General features: G+C 39.5%; 1 protein-coding gene across 2 annotated transcripts in view; it reads right to left on the bottom strand.

Annotated features, from left to right (window-relative positions):
* The window catches only part of FDX1 (ferredoxin 1), a 36479-nt gene that overhangs the window by 3239 nt on the left and 8129 nt on the right, over positions 1-25111 (bottom strand). For both annotated transcript variants that reach the window (XM_073020904.1, XM_008020783.3), the window contains exon 3: positions 3529-3658. In XM_073020904.1, coding sequence (XP_072877005.1) covers positions 3529-3658 — 130 coding nt within the window. The remainder of the gene's footprint in view (positions 1-3528; positions 3659-25111) is intronic.

Raw genomic sequence — 25111 nt, 5'->3', positions numbered from 1 at the left:
GTATGCTTAACCATGAGAAATACTGATTACTAATAGAAAAAAATCGCTTCTACCAAGAGTTCTTTATTTGTAGAATTGGAAACAGCCTTCACAATACTCAAGTATGCATTAAGCTCTGTCTGCAAGAGAGAAAAAGTGGCGAGCCAATTTGGACAAATTCACTAAGGCAGCAGTGAGCTCTAGAGAGTCTGTTAATTACTCTTGGTATTCATATACAGATAGCAAGATGATGCTGGTCTTCAAGGAACTGTTACTTTAGTAAGGGAAACAGAGAGGGAAACAGTTATCAGTGAAACATGGCAGGATACCAGAAGTGTGGTGACAGAAGAACAATAAGCCTGTTATGGGAACACAGAAAGAGATGGAACAAAAAGCTCCTGCTCACTCTAGAAAATAAGGCAGAGGCGCTCCGTGACTATTTCCTCACTCTCCTACTTTTTCTGCTTCCTTAAAGGTCTCTGGCTCCAAGATCCACCAATACAGACAGTGTCTCATACTTTGGAGAAGGAAACAGACAACAAGGCTCCCCTGATTTCACACTTTTGAGTCCCAAAACATTCTGACACTTGTGCAAACCTCGAAGTTATTTTCTCCAGTCACTCTTGCCACATATCCCTGATGGTGAAAATATACTGGGTACTGGGTTTAGTTTAGATCTAGGGTTTGGTTTTCAATTCAGAGAAGCAGCTTGAAACAGTAAAAGACTAAAGGCATCAGGGGTGTTACCCACTAGCTATGCAGCCTTAAGCAAATCCACGACAACTAAACCCTGTCTCCCCACCTACAATATGGTGATAGTACTGCCTAACCCTGAAGGTTAGAAATAATATTTAAGTGCCTAGGCATGTAAATTCCCAATAGATAGGTCGATATGATGGTAGTTACAATGCTAACAACTATCATTTAATGAACGCTTTCTCCACCAAGCACTGTTCTGAGAGCTTCACATGTACTTCCTCATTAACTCCACACAGCAATACTGTGAGGTAGATACTATTATTAACCTCATCTTACATATAAGGAATCTGAAGCCTCTGTGTAGATTATCCATGCAAATTGGTGGCAGGGAGCAATGACAATTATCCAGTGTAAACTCACAGGTAATTCCTGAATCTCCCTTTCCATCAACTATTAATTCCGCAAGCAGCTGGTGACCTCTATTGTGAATCTGGCATTAGAGATACAATGGTAAAATAAGACATGGCGGCTCCTCTAATGGGAAAAGGGAGAGAGGTAACCAGTATGAAAAAAACAATGAGGCTGTCCATGTATCATCCATCCATCAGCAATCAAGGTAAGGACAACCAATAAAACATGGAAGCCAGGCACGGTGGCTCACGCCTGTAATCCCAGCACTTTGGGAGGCCAAGGCGGGCAGATCACAAGGTCAGGAGTTTGAGACCAGTCTGGCCAACATGGTGAAACTCCGTCTCTACTAAAAATACAAAAATCAGCCAGGCATGGTGGCGGGAACCTGTAATCCTAGCTACTTGGGAGGCTGAGGCAGAAGAATTGCTTGAACCCAGGAGGCAGAGGTTGCAGTGAGCCAAGATCATGCCACTGCACTCCAGCAAGGGTAACAAAGCAAGACTCTGTCTCAAAAAAAAAAAAAAATGAAATGATGGTGCTTTTGCTTAAAAATTAAAAACATTTACATAGTATTTAAAGTAAAGTAAGTATATGAACTAAAAGGCTGAATTTCCTTATTTCTTTTTTTGAAACTTTCTGATACCCTAAAAATAAGTTTACCTGTGGTTACCAGCTTTGAACAAAATTCTTTCCATTCCAAATATGTCAATGTGTTTTGTAAATGCTAGCTGTGAAACTCATTATACTCTTTCCCACCAAGTATTTCTACTAAAATGCTGTGTACTTAAGAATACCAGCCATAGGTTGGGCGCAGTGGCTTAAGCCTGTAATCCTAGCACTTTGGGAGGCCGAGACGGGCGGATCACCAGGTCAGGAGATTGAGACCATCCTGGTTAACACGGTGAAACTCCGTCTCTACTAAAAAATACAAAAAAAACTAGCCGGGCAAGGTGGTGAGCGCCTGTAGTCCCAGCTACTCGGGAGGCTGAGGCAGGAGAAAGGCGTAAACCCGGGAGGCGGAGCTTACAGTGAGCTGAGATCCAGCCACTGCACTCCAGCCTGGGCGACAGAGCGAGACTCCATCTCAAAAAAAAAAAAAAAGAATACCAGCCATAAAACACTATAAAAGCTATTCTTTGCTCTCCATTATCTAGCTCTAAAACTTGGCAATTTTATCATCAATATTCTTGCTAGCTGACATTTATTACAGACCTTTTGTATCTAACTATAGCTCTCCCCTTTCCCTTTCTTTTCAATTAGAAAATTATCTATTACATGCATCTACAATTGTAACTGTATAAAAGGGAAAGCAGTTAGTTATGATTTACCTCTCTTTTTAAGAGACACAATTCTCAGAACCAAACCAATACAGTCATTGGATTTAGTTTCTGTGCTAAGGGGAAAAAAAGGAGGTGCTCATAGAGAACACGACACTGAAGATGTAAGGGGACAGGGAGACAGTAGCCACAATCCACTCTGCTTTGGTGTCCAAAGAGATACTATTTCACCAGTTTCTCTTCCCAGGGTTATCAGTCTCACATCTACCAAGAGGGAAATGAATTATAAAAGGAACAAAATGATTCTTCTTCTCTAAATAAATACAAATGACCTGAAAATTTTTGTGAGGATTAAATGGGGTAGTTTATGTTAAGTATATAACAAAATTGTAGCTATATAATACACATGAAATAAAACTATTATTACTATTTTTAATTTTTAAAAAATTATTTGTCATTAAGGTCACCAAACTAGAGTTAAACAAAGCCAACCTTAATTAAGTAATAAGCTCTCATTATCCTACCCCTTGAAACAGTATATCAGCTAGCTACCTTCATTGACTCCAATTGAAAGACTAGATATTTTAAGAAAAAAATAAGATATCACTTGATGTCACTTGCTACTGGAAATCTCACCACTTTCAAGAGTAACTCTACCTATTAATTAATAACAAAAATAAGCTCTGATTAAGGTACATTTAGAAAAAGAACTATTCATTTTAACATAATTACTATTATATATTAAGTTTCTTTAAAAATTCTGTTCTCTTCAATAGGTAAAACTTTCCACCATAATTGTGTTCAATTATCAAACCTGTCCTTCAAGAATACTATAAAAGCATTAAATTTAACCCCTCCATTCAGCTGTAATAAATATTAGCTCCTGGAGTAAAAAGAGACTAAAGAAGAGGTGTTAGGATCTATAACTTATACTTCCAATACTTCTAATTAATATTTTTTACTTTTGTAAAGTTTCATAAGGTCTAAACTATAGCAGTGAAAACAAAGAGAAATGCCACATATATGATACTCAAAATCTGTGACTGTTATTTAACCTGGTAGAATACTATTACATTCATGGGTCTGGTCTTACATAGACAACATAATAAAACATCTATGTTCCCAGATTATTAGTACAATTGAAGCAGTCCAAAAATCTTACCTGTCTGTGAGTCCATATGCCAGATCAAGCATGTCATTCTCCTCATCAGTGATTGCATCTAACTTCTCATATATGTGATCTTCAAAGATGAGGTGACAGGTTGAACAAGCCAGGGTTCCCTCACATGCACCTGACAAAAGCAACAAACACTGAACATACTCCCTTTTACATCAGATGATTCAAACCTGGTTCAGTAAAGGTTTCTAAATGTTAGAATCAGCGTTAGAATACATAAGTGAGGCCAGGCACAGTGGCTCACACCTGTAATCCCAGTGATTTGGGAAGCCAAAGCAAGGCAGATCACTTTAGGTCAGGAGTTCGAGACCAGCCTGGCCAATATGGTGAAATCCTGTCTTTACTAAAAATACAAAAATTAGCCAGGCATGGTGGCACATGCTTGTAGTCCCAGCTACTAGGGAGGCTGAGGCAGAAGAATTACTTTAACAGGGGAGACGGAGGTTACAGTGAGCTGAGGTTGCACTCCAGCCGGGGCGACAGAGTAAGACTCTGTCTAAAAAAAAAAAAAAAAAAAAAATAGAATATATAAGTGAAAGTTGAAAATGAAGAGAATAGGGGCAACAACCCTTCATTCCCTGCCGCACGCGCACACACACTCGCACGAGTTTGAAATTCCTCACGTTGTATTATTTCACAAAGGTTTTGGCTTGGTGCTATGAAGGAATACCTATGAAAATACATAGTCCTAATAGCTTAAAAATTAATAAGCTGAGACATGCATATATATAAATGCGTGTGCATTTTTAAACTTACATAGTAATTACTGACATAACAGCAATGTAAGTTATAGTATATAAGAGGAACTAGAAAGCAATCAAACCTACCACTAAATTAAGTTAAATGTCTAAGTGTTACTCAGACTTTGCTTGAAAATCTCCTGACAAAGAAACCAGCACCACATAAGTCAGCCAATTTTGCATTCAGCTGGCTTCCACCAAGCTAAAGTCTGCCACTCTGTAACTAGCACCTACTGGTCCAGTGCTATCTCATGGAGTTTAATCCTTCTAAAGGATAGCTTTTCATTTATTTGAGATTATTCTTCCTTCTCCCAGCTAAGCATCCCCAGGTCCTTCCACTAGGTCCTGCCACTGTTTCTTACACAACACAGTTCTAACTCCCATCCCTCAGGCTAGTTGGGCTTTTCTTAAAATATGGCATCCAGAACATATTAGTATCCCAGGGGAGAACCCGACAACAGAGGCATGCAGAATCAGTCTGGTTAAATCTAACTTTAAAAACAGTGATTCGGGTTTGTTTTTACATGAATTTTTAAAGTCACTGTACAATTTCAAAGACCATAGAGTCCTCAGAGTAACTTCAGTTTGATTTATATTCTCTTTTGGAACTAAACATTATATGAAATATACACAACCACTATTAACAACTAGTAACCTTCTTAATTTTCCTCTGAATGGATCATTTTAACTAGAGTTGTTCCTTCCTTATAATTTAAGCACTTGTTATTCCTATTTTACTGTTTAAAAAAAAAAAAAAAAACCAGGCCAGGCATGGTGGCTCACTCCTGTAATCCCAGCACTTTGGGAGGCCGAGGCAGGCAGATCATGTGAGGTTCGAGACCAGCCTGGACAACATAGTGAAACCCTGTCTCTACTAAAAACACAAAAATTAGCTGGACATGGTGGTGCGCACCTGTAATCCCAGCTACTCGGGAGGCCAAGGCAGAAGAATCGCTTGAACCTGGGAGGCAGGCAGAGATTGCAGTGAGCCAAGATCAAACCGCTGCACTCCAGCCTGGGCGACAGAGTGAGACTCCGTCTCAAAAAAAAAAAAAAAAAGAAAAAAAAAGAACCATTGAGAGGTCTCTCTAAATCTTCATTTTTATTAAATCCAATTCAAAGCAATAACAGAATTATGGGAGAGGGAGACCATATAGTGAAGTACAAGAGTTAGGAGCATGGGCTTTCAGCCAGACTTCCTCCCTTCAACTACAGCTTCCCTTTTTATTGACCCTGTCACCTTGGGCTACTTGACCTTCCATGTCTCAGTTTCCTCAAGAGTAACTATACTAACCTCACATAGTAGTTCCAAGAATTACACATGATTGCATACTTAATATATATGGATATATATACTGGCAACCATGACTGGCAGATAGTATGTGCTATGTAAGTGTTAGTAAACATTATTATTATTATCTGGAAGTCACAGAAACTCTTAGAGTAATTGAACTTTATTTGTAAACGTAAGAGGAATTAAGAATTAATCCCCAGAAGTTAAAGAAATGGACTAAGGTCATATCACTAGTTAGAGATGAGTTAGGACTTCAACTTAAGTTTCCCAATGCTGTAGGCAACTAATCATTACTGTATTGCCATACAATAATGTAAGTTGCCTTACTTATATATTAAATGGAGAGAAAAGGCTCATATGCCAACAAATCCCTCCTGAAAAACAAAGGACACTGCTTTTTGTACCAGTGGCCAGTCGAAATGAAGAGTTACCATCCTGTTCTAGCTCTTCATAGGTTTCAAATTCTCCCCCTCTCTTTCCTAGGAAGCTTCCATTCTTTTAACCTTCTCTTAAAGGTATTATTCTATTCTCTTATTTAAATTTTCATGGCTCAGGAACCTTGGCAATCATTTCCACATCTTGATTAAGTTGCTAAGCTCAGCGCTGAAGAGACTATTCTAATAAGAATTTGAAAAATGCTGAATATTTACAGATTAACTTTTGATGTCTACATACTAAGTTCCTATTATACATTCTAGTCCCGTATTTATTCTTTAAATGAACACATCACATTCACGATCCCTCATTATTTTATGATCCTTTTTGAACCTTTTCTGCCACAAAAATCTGTCAACAATTTATTCTTTCTTATTCTCTGTACTAGGAAGAAGTTCAAATACAATAGAAACTAGAAGACTCAGAATGAAACCAGCCTATGTGAGAGAGCTAACACTAAACCAGAGAAAGCTCATGGTCAGACTGCGTTAGAACAACTATCACTGGAGAACCGATCTGTAGCAAGGGTTTACAAGACCCCATGGGTAGCACTTACGAACTATTCTGTCCTTGCCATGGTCAGGGCTCAAAGAAAAAATTAAAAAATAAAAAAGTAAAAAGAAACTTTCAATCTTGCAAAATTCCATAAGAAGACAGATGATTCATTTTCTAGAGTTTGTTTTGAGATTTAACCTATATGGTTTATTAACAAATAAAGAATTTTTGAGAATATTGGAGACACCTATCCAAAAAGGGTATTTAGGAGGAAAAAAATCCTGCAAAAATAAGGTAAATATTTGGGTATAAAAAGAGCTTAAAACTCTGAGAACAAGAGACTACTTAAGAGAAAAAAAAAAAAGGTTCCTCCTTTTCTGTTTTCTTTATCTCATAAAATACTGCCATTTCATGAAAGCTATGTCCTCCAATTACTACTTGTCTCTTTCGGTGTTCAGTTCTATGAGGTTTTTTGTTTTGTTTTGTTTGTTTTTTGAGACAGAGTCTTACTCTTGTTGCCCAGGCTGGAGTGCAATGGCGTGATCTCAGCTCACGGCAACCTCCGCCTCCTGGGTTCAGGCGATTCTCCTGCCTCAGCCTCCTGGAGTAGCTGAGATTACAGGCATGAGCCACCACGGCTGGCTAATTTTTGTATTTTTAGCAGAGATGGGGTTTCACCATGTTGTTCAGGCTGGTCTCGAACTCCTGACCTCAGGTGATCCACCTGCCTCAGCCTCCCAAAGTGTTGGGGTTACAGGCGTGAGCCACTGCACCCGGCCAGTTCTGTGAGTTTTAATGCATGTATAGACTTGTGTAACCACCACCACATTCAGGATACAGAGCAGCTTCATCAGCCTAAAACATTCCCTTTTACTGTTGCTTTGTTGTCATAGTCTACCCCATCCCTAACCCCTGGCAACCACTGATCTGTTCTCTATCACTGTAGTTTAGTCTTTTCCAGAATGTTCACATAAATAGAATCATACAGTGTATGACTGAAACTGCTTTCTTTCACTCAACACAATGCCTCTGAGATTCATCCAATGTGTTGCGTGTATCCATAATTTGCTCCCTTTCATTGCTAAGAAGCATTCCACTGTTTGAATGTCCCACGGTTTGTTTCTAATAGGTATTTGGTGGTGTCACATTGTGACTTTCATTCACATTCTCTACAAGAAATTAAAGGTGTAAAATATCTTTTTTTTTTTTAACTTGCCTCATTTTTTTTTCCAAAGCCACTTGGGAGTATGACATCACCATTAGTCTCCTGTCCCTCTAGAAGAAAACTCTAAACAAAACAGAGTCGTTCATACATGCAAGTTCAGTCCCGATGCCCCTCAATTATCTTTTTAAGAGCTTATTTGCCATCTCTACATTCTCCTTGGTGAAGTGTCTGTTCATATCTTTTGCCCATTTTTTAACTGGGTTGTTTCTTACTGTTAAGTTTTGAGAGCTTTTTACATATTTGGGATACAAGTCCTTTCACTGGATATGTGATTTACAAGTATTTTCTCCCAGTCTGTAGTTTGTCTTTTCATTCCCTTAACAGTGTCTCTGGAAGAACAAAAGTTTTTAATTTTGATGGAGTCTAATTTATATATTTTTTCTTATATATAAGAAAAACTTGTGCTCTTCTAGTCATGTCTAATTCTTTGCCTACCTACCCACAGGTCCTGAAGATTTTTCTTTGTTCTTTCTTTGAGGAATTTACAGTTCTAAGTTCTACATTTAGAGCTAAGTCAATTTTGCATTACTGTTTTTATAAGATTTATGAGGTTTAGGTTGACGCTCCTTTTTTTCCCACATGAATATCCAATTGATTCAGCATCACCTGTTGAAAAGAATACTCTTTCTTCACTAATTGTTCTGCACCTCTGTCAAAAACCAATTGGCCACTGCCAAGAGGTGGAAACAACCCAAATATCTCTCAGGTGATAAAGAGACAAAGAAAATGTGGTATACATCCATAAAAAGAAGTATTATTTGGCCGCAAAAAGGAATGAAGTACACAAACTAAAACACAAGATGAACACTGAAAACATTATGTTAAGTGGAAGTCGCTCACAAAGGACCACATATTATATGATTCCATTGACGAGAAATGTCCAGAACAGGCAAATCTATAGATACAGAAAGTAGTGGCTGCTTAGGGCTAGGGAAATGAGGGATTGAGAGGTGCTAGCTAAAGAGGATGGGGTTTCCTTTTGAAGTGATGAAAATGTTTTAAGGTGATGTTGCACAACTCTGAATATACTAAAAAAAATTCACTGCATACTTTAAATAGGTGACTTGTTTGGTATTTAAATGATACTTCAATAAAGCTATTATCAAAAAAACTGCCCATCTTTTATGGGTCTGTCACTGAACCCTTTATTCTGTTTCACTGATCTACATGTTTGCATGTCTCTCTGCTGATATTACACCATCTTCATCACTGTGGTGTCATTGTAAGTCTTAAGACCTGTACTGTGCTTCTTCTAACTTTATTCTTCTTTTAAACTTGTTTTGGCTCTTCTAGTTTCTTTGCTTTTCCATAAACATATTTTGTTAGATTTAAACCTAAAATTTTCATTTAGGAAGCTATTATAAATGGATTATTTTTTTAGTTTTCATTTCCAAACATTCACCGTTAAGTACATAGCAATACAACTGGTGTGTGTGTGTGTGTGTGTGTGTGTGTGTGTGTTGACCTTATATTCTAGGACCTTGCTAAACGTACTCATTAGCTCTAGGAATTTTTTTGTAGATTCCTTGTAACTTTCCTCATAAACAATCATGTCATCTAAAATCACTTTTATTTTTTCAATCTATGTGCCTTTGCTTTCTTTCTCTGGCCTTAATACACTGGTTAAGACATCCAGTGTGATGTTAAATAGGAGTGGTGAAAGTAGACATCCTTGCCTTGTCTCCGATTTTACAGGAAAGACATTCCATTTTTCACCATAAAGCATGATGTCAGTTATAGAGTTTTTTGTAGATTCCTTTTATCAGCACCTTATTTTGCATAGAGTTGATCTGGCACTGCCTTCTTATTTCCAGTTAAAACATGAGAACTGCCACCAATTCTCTATCTCTTTTGACACAGAGTTCAGAGCCATAATGAGCATCCCTATAGCTCCCAACTATGCTAGAGTCACAGCCCCAGATGCCAAAGCCTATCCACAGAAACAAAGTAGATAACATTGTCATTAGGCGTCATCTTCTAAGTCTTCTTTCTTCAGCATCACAGAATTCCCAGGCTCCTATCCACCATGGTATCTTCTGCACTGAGATCGCCCATGCATTTATTCCCACTATCAGACTCGGGTGCAACACAGAGAAAGGAGTCTCTGTTTGTTTTTTTGTTTTGTTTTGTGTGTGTGTGTGTGTGTGTGTGTGTAGGGTGGGCCCAGGGAGTTAAGGTGTTCCTGGTGTGTGTGTGTGCATTCATGTGTGTAGGGTGGGTCCCTGATCTGAGATTAGAAGGTACAGACTGGGCACGGTGGCACATGCCTATAATCCCAGCACTTTGGGAGGCCGCAGTATGAGGATCTCTTGAGGACAGGAGTTTGAGAACAGCCTGGGCAACATAGCAAGATCCCATTTCTACAAAAAAGTTAAAAATTAGCTGGATGTGGTGGTGCACACCTGTAGTCCCAGTTACTTGGGAGGCTAAGGCAGGAGGATCACCTGAGCCCAGGAGGTCAAGGCTGCAGCGAGCTATGATCATACCACTACACTTCAGCCTGGATGACAAAACAAGACCCCATCTCTTTTTGTTTAAGTTTTGGGGTACATGTGCAGGTTTGTTACATAGGTAAATGTGTGCCATGGTGGTTTGCTACACCTATCAACCCATCACCTAGATATTAAGCCCCATATGCATTAGCTCTTTTCCCTAATGCTCTCCCCTCTGTGCCCTCCCCCAGCAGGCCCCAGTAAGTGTTGTTCCCTTCCCTGTGTCCATGTGTTCTCTTTTTCAGCTCCCACTTATAAGTGAGAACACGCAGTGTTTGGTTTTCTGTTCCTGCATCAGTTTGCTGAGGATAATGGCTTTCAGCTCCATCCATGTCCCTGCAAAGGACACGATCTCGTTCCTTTTATGGCTGTGTAGTATTCCATGGTGTATATGTACATTTTCTTTATCCAGCCTATCATTGATTAACATTTGGGTTGATTCTATGTCTTTGCTCTTGCGAATAGTGCTACAATGGACATATACGTGCATGTATCTTTATAATAGAATGATTTATATTCCTTTGGGTATATACCCAGTAATGAGATTGCTGGGTCAGATGGTATTTCCAGTTCTAAATCTTTGAGGAATCACCACACTGTCTTCCACAATGGTTGAACTAATTTACATTCCCACCAACAGTGTAAAAGTGTTCATATTTCTCTGTAACCTCACCAGAATCTGTTGTTTCTTGACTTCTTAATAATCACCATTCTGACTGGCATGAGACCCTGTCTCTTTTTAAAAGTAGAAGAAAGAAGCAGCAACAGCTATAATTACAAGAGTTAGAAGGTGTAATGCATTTTATCCCAAAAAAACAAGCTATAAATGGTAATTAAGTCAGTTGTGAAGAAATAGGTTCTGCATGTTGGCTCAAAAATTTAGCCAACATTATGTTTATGGGAAAACAAATTCCAAATAACAAGCAGCTGACCTGAAAATAGATTATGGAAAAAAAACCTATTCACAATTCACAAAATGGGGAGAATTTTTTTTTTTTTTTTTACTTTTCACATACACAGAGAACCCTACAAAACAAACAGTAGAAGATAACCTATAAAACCATAAAAGAATAAAGGATATAAAATAACAAACAATAACTACAAGGCTAAAACTTGCAGCTGATCACAATATGGGCATACTAATACATTATGTATATGAAGGAATAAGATGCAAAATTTATATAACTTATTATATACACTGCCCCAGAGTAATATTGGTGACTGTCAGCTTTTAGTGTCTTTGTAAGTGGTTGGCTATATAAAAGTAAATGAATAGGGAAAATGTGTACGTATATGTATATATGTATGTGCATGTGTATATATACATGGATATACACATATATGTAAACACAAAGTGATCGCGTTTTATGAGAAATGCATTCTCAAAGATTTTGAGAATTGTACAAGTCTCATATTTCAAGAATTATTTTCTCAATGAAACAAAATAGAAAGTGGATTCCTAAAGTTTAAAAATCTAAAATCCTCAAACATTTTTGTTTTAAAATATACTTAAGTAGAACAAATGTATGAAGTAAAATTCTTCACATTACTATACCCACTGTTCAAATAACCAAAAATACATCATGTCTTACAGCAGGCCCGGGCCACAGGCCACACAGCAGGTGAGCAGAGGGCGAGCGAGGGAAGCTCCATCTGTATTTACCACCACTCCCCGCTGCACTGCTCACATTACCGCCTGAGCTCCACCTCTGTCAGATTAGCAGCTGCATGAGATTCTCACAGGAGTGAGAACCCTATTGTGAACTGCGCATGTCGGGGGTCTAGGGTGCACCCTCCTTATGAGAATCTAACGCCTGATGATCTGTTACTATCTCCCATCACCTCCAGATGACACCTACATCTAGTTGCAGGAAAAGAAGCTCAGGGCTCCCACTGATTCTACCTTATGATGAGTTGCATAATTATTTCATTATATGATACAGTGTAATAATAATAGAAATAAAGTGCACAATAAATGTAATGCACTTGAATCATCCCAAAACCATCCCCACCCCAACCTCGTCCATGGAAAATTTGTCTTCCACAAAACCAGTCCCTAGTGCCAAAAAGGTTGGGGGCCACGGCCTTAGAAAATAGAATGGTAGTTACCAGCGGATGGGAGTGGGGGTGAGGAAATGAAATGAGCACATGCTGTTCAAAGGGTACAAAGTTTCAGTTAGGAGGAATTTGTGTTTAACATGTCTAGCACAGGCTGGGCACGGTGGCTCATGCCTGTAATCCCAGTACTTTGGGAGGCTGAGGCAGGCGAACTTTTGAGGTCAGGTGTTCGAGACCAGCCTGGGCAACATGGTGAAACCCCATCTTTCCTAAAAATACAAAAATTAGCCAGGTGTCATGGTGCTCGTCTATAATCCCAGCTACTAGGGAGGCTGAGGCACAAGAATCACCTGAGCCCAGGAGGTGGAGGCTGCAGTGAGCCAACATCACGCCATTGCACTCCAGCCTGGGTGAGAGAGTGAGACTCTGTCTCAAAAAATTATTTTAAAAGAATTTTTAAAAATCTATAGCACAGCATGGTGACTGCAGTTAATAATAATGTATTGTGTATTTCAAAAGTTACTATCAGCAAATTTCAGATGTCTCATCACAAAAAATAACTGAGGTGAAGCACATTGTATACATGTATCAAAACATCACACTGTACCTACCCCACAAATACAATTATGATCGTCAATTAAAACTAATAATAATAACACATTTCATGCCTTAGCACTGAAAACCTGATTTAGGAACACGTTACAGCCGCACTAATATTAGCCCCTGGGGCCAGCATTTTACCCACCATCCTGGCTTGGTTATAGAACAATTTTCATGAACTTAAAAGTATATACATTTTAGTACTGCTCTGATTTTGTTGACATTTTGGCTAACAATTCAGAGTTCTTTCTCCTAAACTAACAGTAATAGGTATCATGACAGGTTTTTGGCTTTCTTCCTAGCATTTTGTTACATCTAATCTCTGTTCCAAAATAACTCATTTTCAGATACATTTTTCAGTATTAGCACTTAATGCTTGGCTGAAACTGATACAGGCTTTAAAAATGATTTTAAATTAATAACCACCGTTTAAAAATATCATCGCCATAGTCAAGAAAATCATACAGATATTCAAATGTCTATAAACAGCGTGGTTCACATGGTGCTGACAAAGGATGGCAGGGATTTGTTTATAAGCTAAAATGGTACACCTTGAGCTGCAGTAACAAACATAAAATTTACAACTCACATAGCCTGCCAGCTTAAAATTATAGGATTCCTGACAAAAGTTTTGGTTTTCACAATACTTCTGATTTTGCTAGAGGAAGACTCTCAATACTGTTAATCTGCACAATTTCAAATATGCATATAAAATGACACGAAGAATAGTAAAGCATGCTTACTAATTTCAAGGTTGGTGAACTCATGAATTAAGTTTTGTTTTTTTTAAACAGGAATAATGATAGTAAGCACTTGGGCAAATCCTCAGAAGTTCTAGCTGCGAAATTAATTCCTAGAGAAAGTCAGATCTCTGCAGACTGTTGTTCCTTTCCTTTCATGTAACTTCAGTGTTTGCCAATGGGAAAAGACATTTCGTGTGTATGCATCTCATATTAAGATCATTTTGTATTATCTACTACGATGGTGACAATACAGATTGCCCGCCCCGACACCCTTTCCCAAACAAAAATCTAGAGGATGGCTGCATGGGAATATTATATATTAGAAATGGAAATTATGTGTAAACACAAAATCTAATTTTCTAGAGTAAAGATTGATCTAGCATAGTCAGAAATACATTATATCAATAGGGACTCAAGTATGAAGGGAAAAAATATAAACTTATACAAACACAATCAGGATCTTCCAATTTGTATAATTCCCCTCAAAACAGACACATGAAGAAAATAGGTAATATTGAAGGAAAAAAATGTCTTGAGAGTAAACCAGGTAAGTTGAATCACAGGTGTGTAACTGCCCCCTAGTGACAGAATATTATGATACACTCTGAAAACAGGTACCTGCATCATCCAAAAAACCTATATTAATATAAAAGTTGGCAATGAGAATGTTTATAAGTTTGCATTGTTTCCAAAATTTATGACTGTCCCTTTTTATTCATTTGTTCATTCACTACTTCATTTCATATACAATGAGGAATAAAATAGGAATTACTTTATCCCTCATTGAAGTTTATTGGGAAGAAATACATAATTACTAAATTGTGACAAATACTACGAAACAAATGAACAAGATGCTGAGAAGGAGGATAATAGGTTTAAGACAACAAGAGAACCACTACTTTGGACTGGGTGGCTGGGCAAAGCCTTGCTAAGGAAGTATATAAATTGAGATTGGAGAGATGAAAAGCTAAATTTTGGGGATGGGAGAGAGGGGGATGTATCGCAGGGAGAGGGTGAAGTATCTACAAAGTCTCAAAGGTAGGAATTTTGGGTAAGTTCAAGCTCTTGAGAAAAGGCCTGTATCGCCAAAGTGAGACAAAGGACAATGAGAAAAAAAAAAAAAGAGGAAGAGTGGCAGATAGGGCCAGATAATGCAGAGCCTTTTATGGTTGGGAATACAGATTTTATCCCATGTGCAAAGAAAGGTACTCATGGTTTTGTTCTGTTTGACAGAGTCTCACTTTGTTGCCAGACTGGAGTGCAGTGGTGCGATCTCGGCTCACTGTAACCTCCGACTCCCTGGTTCAAGCAATTCTCCCGCCTCAGCCTCCCAAGTAGCTGGGATTACATGCGCCCACCACCACGCCCAGCTGTTTTCTTTTTTTGTTTTTTGGGTTGTTTTTTTTTTTTGTATTTTTAGTAGAGACAGGGTTTCACTATGTTGGCCAGGATGGTCTTTATCTCTTGACCTCGTGATCCGCCCGTCTTGGTTTTTTTTTTTTTTTTTTTTTTTTTCCCCCAAGACAGAGTCTTACTCTGTAACCCAGGCTGGAGTGCAATGGTGCAATCTCGGCTCACTGCAACCTCTGACTCCTAGGTTAAATCAATTCTCCTGTCTCAGTCTCCCAAGTAGCTGAAATTATAGGTGTGTGCCACCACACCTGGCTAAATTTTGTATTTTTAGTAGAGAAGGGTTTTCACCATGTTGCCCAGGCTGGTCTCAAACTCGTGAACTTGTGATCCGCCCGCCTAGGCCTCCCAAAGTGCTGGGATTACATGCATCAGCCCATGAGTGCCAGGCCCACTCATGATTTTTAATCAGGGCACTGATATGTCTGATTTCTGGTAGGACAAATTACCCAGCTGCTAAGCTCCAGAGCAGAAGCAGGTTAGCACAGCTCCAGGCGCACAGTGGCTGGCCAGCCCCACGTGCCGACTGTAGGGATGGAGCCAACAGGAGGTGCTAGAGACGAATCTTGGGGGCACAACTGGCAGGAGGTGCCGATGGACTGGATGTCAGGTGGGGCAGAAAGAGGAAGGAACGGTGCTCTACGGTTTCAGGTTCAAGCAGCCGGGTGGTGCTCATTACTGAGATAGGAAAGATTCGAGGAAGGACAGGTTACATCAGGAGGAAAAAAGCCAAAAGCTGTTTTAAATATGTTAGATTTCCAAGAAGAGATGTAAAGCAAGAAGTTAGATCTGTAAGTCAGGGCTCAGAGGAGAGGTCTGAGCTAAGGATGTAAATTTAAGAGTTTATCAACATCTAGAAAGGATTTAAGGTCATAGAACGGATGAGATCACCCAGGGAGAAACTGTAAAGAAACTGAGTACTTTGGTCAGCCACGTTTGGAGTACGGTGTTCATCTGTGAGTAGGACTTATGACAAGTGTGGTATTTAGATGGGCTCCTGCATTCAGCCTTAGGAATTAATGAAACAGCTGCCACCATAATGTTGTGGTAATAAGCTCTTCTTTATAACGATAACACGGCACCCTTCCTGATGTCATTTCTTTCATCTTTATTTTAGAAAGAGGCTTAGGCTTAACTCTATCTTTGGTGAATCTAGTTTAGCTTACTTATCTCAAGCTTATCTTTAAATACAAAGATTTGTGGACATGTCAAGATACTTGATCTTTACAGCTTTTCTTCTGAGTCTGAATATGTGAATTTCTATGATACCAGCAGAATTCTTTAATTACATTTACATTAAATTTTCTATATTTCTTGGGCACTGGGAAAAAAGATTATTTCAGTGCTTATCTCTGTGTGATGATATGAAGTTTTAAATTCTTTTTATATCTATTTTCAAAATTTGCTATAATGAACAATGAATCTGTATTAATACCTATGTTAACAATATTAGCTAATATTTATTTAGCAGTTGCTTGAATTTACTAATTTGATCTTTACAGCAATTTTATGAGGTAGATATTAATATCATCCCCGCTTTACAGATGAAAAGATGAGGTATGAGTAGGTTAGATACCTAACCCAATGTCACAAAGCTGAAAAAGTGATAGAGCTGGGAAAGAAGCCCAGGCAGGACATTCTTCCATTCCAACCAATGACTTTCAGAAAACACTTCGTTTAACTGTGATTCAGAGTATGAATTTCATTTTACATCATGACCCAGTACACACATACTTGTAAATAGCTAAATAAACATTTAATAAGATAATACTCTTGCAAAAGATGGTATGTTTTTATATGTTCTGTTCTTTTTGATTTCTTTAAAATGCTAGTTGGGAGTGACTAAATTGATTTCATGATCCTGTAATAGTTGCCACCTGCAGTTTTAAAAAAAACTGGACTGTAATACATAGTCACAAGTGATGAAGAAAAAAATACTTTTAAAAACTTAAAAGAATACTTTCAAGTATTAAGATCATAATACTTGTGTTTTAATTTAAATTAATATAAAGCAATCCACACAAATTATTTATGCAAAAAGCATTTTACACTATTTTGAGAATATGTAGCTTCATGTAAAACAGCAATTGGAAGCCATTTAAATAAATGTTAAAAATCTGCCTTCACAATTTTTATCACATAGGACATTTAAAGAGCTTTTGCTAACCTACAAAAATAAACAATACCTCATCAAAAAAATAGGCAAATAATACTGCCCAAAGCAATTTACAGATTCAACACTATTCCTATCAAACTACCAACATCGTTTTTCACAGAACTATAAAAAAACTATTCTAACATTCATATGGAATTGATGCAGGGTAGATGAGCCCCAAAATTAGGGCTTAGCTCAGGAAGGTTCTTGGCTTTGCCCAGGAAAGGATTCAGGGCAAGTCGGTGGTGTTAAATAGCAACTTTCATTGAAGCAGCAGCGTACAGCAGCAGCAGAGGTAGGACTCCTTGTGGAGCAGGGCTACCCCACAGGCAGTGTGCCCAGAGTAGCAGCTCAGAGGTTGTTCTGCAGTTACATATATATACACACACACATATATACACACACATATATATACACACATACATATACATACATATATACACATATATACATACATATATACACATATATACACACATATATATACATATATATATATATATTTTTTTGAGACAGTCTTGCTCAGTCACCCAGGGTGGAGTACAGTGGCGCTATCTCAGCTCACTGCAACCTCCACCTCCCAGATTCAACTGATTCTTGTGCCTCAGCCTCCCAGGTAGCTGGGACTACAGGTGTGCGCCACCACACCTGGCTAATTTTTGTATTTTTAGTAGAGATGGGGTTTCACCGTGTTGGCCAGGCTAGTCTCAAACTCCTGACCTCAAGTGACCTGCCCGCCTTGGCCTCCCAAAGTGCCAGGATTACAGGCATGAGCCACCACACCTGGCCAGCACTTACTCTTTTTAAGAGACTCCCTATTCAATAACGGTGCTGGGATGTCTGGCTAGACATATGCAGAAGTCTGAACTTGGACTCCCTACCTTTCACCATATACAAAAATTAACCCAAAACGGATCAAAGATTTAAATGTAAGACCTCAAACTATTAAAAAGACAACCAAGGAAATACTCTTGTAGACACTGGATTGGCAAAGGATTTTTGGCTAAGTCCCCAAAAACAATTCCAACAAAAGCAAAAATTGGTAAATGGGACCTAATTAAACAAAGAGCTTCTAGACAGCAAAAGAAACTATCAACAAAGTAAACAGACAACCTACAGAGTGGGAGAAAATATTCACCAACTACGCACCTAACAAAGGTCTAATATCCAGAATCTATAGGGAACTTAAATCAACAAGCAAAAAACAACCTCATTAAAAAACAGGCAAAGGACATGAACAGATACTTCTCAAAAAAAAGCCATACAAGCAGCCAACAAACATGAAAAAATTGCTCCACATCACTAATCATCAGAGAAACGCAAATTGAAACCACAATGACATATCATCTCACACCAGTCAGAAAGGGTATTAGCTGTTGGCCGGGCAGAGTGGCTCACACCTGTAATCCTAGCACTTTGGGAGGCCAAGGCGGGCAGATCACTTGAGGTCAGGAGTTCGAAATCAGCCTGGCCAACATGGTGAAACTCCATCTCTGCTAAAAATATTTTAAAAATTAGGTAGACATGGTGGTAGACACCTGTAATCCCAGCTACTCAGGAGGCTGAGGCAGGAGAATCACTTGAATCAAGGAGGCAGAGGTTTCAATGAGCCGAGATCGTGCCATTGCATTCCAGCCTGGGCAACAAGAACTAAACTACATCTCAAAAAAAAAAAGGATATTATTAAAAAATCAAAAAACAACAGATGCCATGTTAAATGATGTGGCGGGGAGGGAAGATAATCTAAATCCAATCATCTTCCTTTTATACAAGAGATGATAGTGCTGAAAGCTTCACATAATTTAAAAATTCAGTTGAGATAATTTTCCTACAGAAAAAAAAAAAAGAGAGAGGCAGGGCAGGGGTAAAGATGAATTTTCAGCACCCATAAACATCAGTCATTGCAGACTGAGGTACACTGCCACAGTTTTGTGCCTTCAACTATATAACCAGATGTATTAGTCCATTTTCACGCTGCTGATAAAGACACACTTGAAACTGGGTAACTTATACAGGAAAAAGGGTTTACTGAACTTAGTTCCACAATGGCTGGGGAAGCCTCACAATCCTGACGGAAGGCAAGGAGGAGCAAGTCACATCTTACATGGATGGCAGCAGGCAAACAGAAAGCTTACGCAGGGAACCCCCCCCCCACCCCTTATAAAACTGTCAGATATTGTGAGTCTTATCGTAGAACAACATGGGAAAGACCTGCCCCCAAGATTCAATTACCTCCCACTGGGTCCCTCCCACAACACATGGGAATTCAAGATGAGGTTTGTGTAGGAGGGGACGGAGCTAGACCATATCATTCTGCCCCAGTCCCTCCCAAATCTCATGTCCACACATTTCAAAACCAAGTATGCCTTCCCAACACTCTTAACTCATTTCAGCATTAATTCAAAAGTCCACAGTGCAAAGTCTCATCCAAGACAAGGCAAGTCCCTCCTGCCTATGAGCCTGTAAAATCAAACACAAGTTAGTCACTTCCTAGCTACAATGGGGGTACAGGCATTGGGTAAATACAGCCATTCCAAATGTGAGAAATCAGCCAAAACAAAGGAGCTACAGATCCCATGCAAGTCCAAAATAAAGCGGGGCAGTCAAATCTTAAAGCTCCAAAATGACCTCCTTTGACTCCATGTCTCACATCCAGGTCACACTGATACTAGAGGTGGGTTCCCACACTCTTGGGCAGCTCCACCCCTGTGGCTTTGCAGGATATAGCCTCCCTCCCGGCTGCTTTCATGGGCTGGCATTGAGTGTGGCTTTTTCAGGCATACCATACAAGCTGTCAGTGGATCTACCATTCTGAGGTTTGGAGAGCAGTGGCCCTCTTCTCACAGCTCCACTAGGTGATGCCCCAATAGGGACTCTGTGTGGGGGCCCCAACCCCACATTTTTCTTCTGCACTGCCCTAGCAGAAGTTCTCTGTGTGAGCCCTGACCCTGCAAAAAACTACTGCCTGGAACATCTAAGCATTTCTATACAACTTCTGAAATCTAGGCGTAGGTTCCCAAGCCCCAATTCTTGACTTCTGTACACTAGCAGGCTCAATACCACATGGAAGCTGCCAAGGCTTGAGGTTTGCACTCTCTGAAGCCACAGCCCTAGCTCTACATTGGCCCTTTCAGCCACAGCTAGGACAGCTGGGACAGCTGGGATACAGGGCACCAAGTCCCTAGGCTGTACACAGCAAGGGGGCCCTGGGCCCAGCCCACAAAACTACTTTTTCCTCCTAGGCTTCTGGGCCTGTGATGGGAGGGGCTGCCATGAAGATCTCTGACATGCCCTGGAGACATTTTCCCCAGTGTCTCCCCTGAGACACATTAACATTCAGTTTCTCATTCCTTATCAAAATTTCTGCAGCCGACTTGAATTTCTCCCCAGAAAATGGGGTTTTCTTTATTGCACTGTCAGGCTGCAAATTTTCCAAACTTTTTTAATGCTCTGTTTCCTTTTAAAACTGAATGCCTTTAACAGCACCCAAGTCACCTCTTGAAAGTTTTGCTGCTTAGAAATTTCTTCTGCCAGATACCCTAAGTCATCTCTTAAGTTCAAAGTACAAATCTCTAGGGCAGGGGCAAAATGCCACTAGTTTCTTTGCTAAAACATAGCAAGAGTCACCTTTACTCCAACGACCAACAAGTTCCTCATCTCCATGAGACCACCTCAGCCTGAATTTCATTGTCCATATCATTATCAGTATTTTGGTCAAAGCCATTCCACAAGTCTCTAGGGATTTCCAAACTTTCCCATATTTTCCTCTCTTCTCCTGAGCCCTCTAAACTTTTCCAACATCTGCCTGTTAACCAGTTCCAAGGTTGCTTCCACATTTGGGGTATCTTTTCAGCAGCACCCTACTCCTGGTACCAATTTGCTTAATTAGTCCATTTTCACACTGCTGACAAAGACATATCCGAAACTGGGTAATTTACACAGGAAAAAGTGTTTAATGGGCTTACAGTTCCACATGGCTGAGGAAGCCTCACAATACTGGCAGAAGGTGAGGAGAAGCAAGTCATATCTTACACAGATGGCAGCAGGCAAGCAGAGAGCTTGTGCAGGGAAACTCCCTCCTATAAAACTGTCAGATCTTGGGAGACTTATTCACTATGACAAGAACAGCATAAGGAAGACCTGACCCCAGGATTCAATTACCTCCCACCAGGTCCCTCCTACAACACATGGGAATTCAAGATGAGATTTGGGTGTGGACACAGCCAGACCGTATCACCAGTATTGTTTTCCATTACCCTACATCAAGTGATTTTTTTGTGAGCTTAAAAATATTCCTACTGCAATGCCTTTTAAAATCCTATTTTCTAAGCACTTTTGTCTATACAGTATCTACTCCCAAATCAACAGCACCAAATGTCAGGCTGATTGTTTAGCCTTTTTCCGTGTAAGATCATGTTTAGCATCCATTCCAATGTTATTGATTTGGGATATATTTCAGTACCATACCATCACTAAATGAAAGTTTAGTTAACACTGTTATGAGATATTGATTTAAATTTTTCAATGGCATAACAGCCACAACTTCCAATGCACACAAACAACAGCATGGTTGACCCACTTCTGTCAAAGATCAGGAAATATATCTACCAGCTAAAGTGGCTCCACCATATGACAGAAATCAAAAAATTCTTTGAAATAAATAAAAGCAGAGACACAAGTACCAAAATCTCTGGGATGCAGCAAAAGCAGTGTTAAAATGAAGTTCAGAGCACTGAATGCCTACAGTGAGAAGTTAGAAAGCTCTCAAATAACAATCTAACATTAACCTAGAAGAACTTGAAAAACAAAAACCCCAAAGCTAGCAGAAGAAAAAAAAATAACTAAACTCAAAGCAGAACTGAGACCCAAAAATCTATACAAAGGATCAAGAAAACCAAAGGTTGGTTTTCTGAAAGAATAAATGAAACGGATAGACCAGTAGCTAGATTAACAAAGAAAAAAAGAGATGATCCAAATAAGCACAATCAGAAATGACAAAGACGGCATTACAACCAATCCCATAAAGATACAAAGATCCTAGAGACTAGTTATCAATACCCCTGTGCACATAAACTAGAAAACCCAGATACAGACCAAAGGAACAGAATAGAGAACCGAGAAATAAAGCTATTCATCTAGAAAATCTGATCTTTGACAAAGTCAACAAAAATAAGCAATGAAGAAAGAACTCCCTATTCAATAAATGGTGCTGGGATAGTTGGCTATAATATGCAGAAGAATGAAACTAGACCCCTATCACTATATACAAAATTTAACTCAAAACAGATTAAAGACTTAAATGTAAGACCTAAAGCTACAGAAGTCCTAGAAGAAAACCTCAAAAATGCTCTCCTGGAAATTGGCCTTGGCGAAGAATTTATGACTAAGTCCTCAAAAGCAATTCCAACAAAAACAAAAATTGACAAATGGGACCTGATTAAAGAGCTTCGACACATTAAAGAAACTGTCAACAAAGTAAACACCCTACAAAATGAGAGAAAATATTCACAAACTATGCATGAGACAAAGGTCTAATATCCAGAATCTATAGGGAACTTAAACAGATCAACAAGCAAAAAACAAATAACCTCATTAAAAAGTGGGCAGAGGACTGGGCATGGCGGCTCACACCTGTAATCCCAGCACTTTGGGAGGCCAAGGCGGGCAGATCATGAGGTCAGGAGTTCGAGACCAGCCTGGCCAACATGGTGAAACCCCATCTCTACTAAAAATACAAAAAAATTAGCCAGGCGTGGTGGCATGTGCCTGTAAACCCAGCTACTCGAGAGGCTGAGGTAGAAGAATTGCTTTAACCCAGGAGGTGAAGGGTGCAGTGAACCAAGGTCATGCCACTGCACTCCAGCCTAGGCAACAGAGTAAGACTCCGTCTTGGGGGAGGAAAAAAAAGTGGGTAGAGCAGGCGTGGTGGCTCACACCTGTAATCCTAGCACTTGGGAGGCCAAAGTGAATAGATCACTTGAGGTCAGGAGTTCCAGACCAGCTTGGCCAACATGGTGAAACCCTATCTCTACTAAAAATACAGAAATATATGGGCATGGTGGCGGGCGCCTGTAATCCCAGCTACTCAAGAGGCTGAGGCAGGAGAATCACTTGAACCCAGGAGGTGGAGGTTTCAGTGAGCCAAGATCACATCATTGCACTCCAGCCTGGGCGACAGAGCAAGACTCCGTCTCAAAAAACAAACAAACTAAAAAAAGCAAAGTAAACACCCTACAGAATGAGAGAAAATATTCACCAACTGCGCATCCGACAAAGATCTAATATCCAGAATCTATAGGGAATTTAAACAGATCAACAAGCAAAAAACAAATAACCTCATTAAAAAGTGGGCAGAGGTCAAGCATGGTGGCTCACGCCTGTAATCCCAGCACTTTGGGAAGCCAAGGAGGGCGGATCACTTGAGGTCAGGAGTTCAAGACCAGCCTGGCCAACGCAGCAAAACTCTGTCTCTACTAAAAATATATAAATTAGCTGGGCATGGTGGCACACCTTTATAATTCCAGCTACTCGGGAGACCGAGGCATGAGAATCGCTTGAACTTGGGAGGTGAAGGTTGCGGTGAGCCGAGATTGTGCCACTGCACTCCAGCCTGGGTGACAGTGAGACTTCATCTCATAAATAAATTAATTAATTAATAAAAAAAGAAGACATACAAGTGGCCAACAAACATGACACATGAAAAAATACTCCACTCTGCAAACCAAAACCACAATGAGATACCATCTTGTACCAGTCATAAAGAGTATCATTAAAAAGTCAAAAAATTATAGATGTTGGCAAGGCTACAGAGAAAAGGAAACACTTAGCCAGTGCTGGTGGGAATGTAAATTAGTTAAGCCACTGCGGAAAGCAGTTTGGAGATTTCTCAAAGGACTAAAAATGGAACTACCATTTAACCAAACAATCTCCTACAACTGGGTGCATACCCAGGAGAAAACAAATCATTCTACCAAAAGACACATGCGCTTGTATGTTTACCTCAGCACTACTCATAATAGCAAAGATATGGAATCAATCTGGGTGCCCGTCATGGTGGACTGGATAAAGAAAACGTAGTACATATATACCACGGAATACAAAGCCATTAGAAAAAAACAAAACTACGTCCTTTCCAGCAACATGGATACAGCTCAAGGCCATTATCCTGAGTAAATTAATAGAAAACCAGAAAAGCAAAGTGTTCTCAGTTAAAAGTGCAAGCTAAATACTGGGTCCCATGGACATAAAGTTGGGAACAGCAGATACTGGGCACTACCAGAGGGGGAAGGGAGAGGGGCAAGAAGGAAAACTACCTATTGGTTACTAAGTGTACTGCCTAGGTGACAGGATCATTCATACCCCAGACTTCAGCATCACATGATACATCCATTTAACAAACCTGCACATATACTCCCTGAATCTAAATAAAAGTTGGGGAAAAAAAAAAAAAAAAAAGACATGAACAGACACCTCTCAAAAGAAGACACAGACACAAAAGCAGCCAACAAACACGGAAAAATGTTCAACATCACTAATCACCAGAGAAATGGAAATCAAAACCACAATGAGATATACCAATCTTGACTTCAAGACAGGTTTGAGTCTTAGCCCTCTCACTTGCTGCGTGTATAACCAGGGAATCTTAATTTCCCTGAGACTCAGTTTCTTCAACTATCAAATGGAGAGCTAAAAAAAAAAAAAAAAAAGTCTACTTCATTTAACATATGCTGGAATGTAGTATACACTCAAATTCTAGTTGTTATAATTATTTTAAAACTAGCAAAAAAAAAAATTAGATTTAGATATCCAAGGCCAGGCATGGTGGCTCACGCCTGTAATGCCAGCACTTTGGGAAGCCAAGGCAGGAAGATCTCTTGAGCCCAGGAGTTCAGGACCAGGTTGGGCAATGTGGCAAAACCCT

Source organism: Chlorocebus sabaeus, chromosome 1, assembly GCF_047675955.1.
Source record: "Chlorocebus sabaeus isolate Y175 chromosome 1, mChlSab1.0.hap1, whole genome shotgun sequence".
NCBI classification, from domain to species: Eukaryota; Metazoa; Chordata; class Mammalia; order Primates; family Cercopithecidae; genus Chlorocebus; species Chlorocebus sabaeus.
Note: the sequence above shows the minus strand (reverse complement) of the source record. Positions and strands in the feature narration are given on the sequence as shown.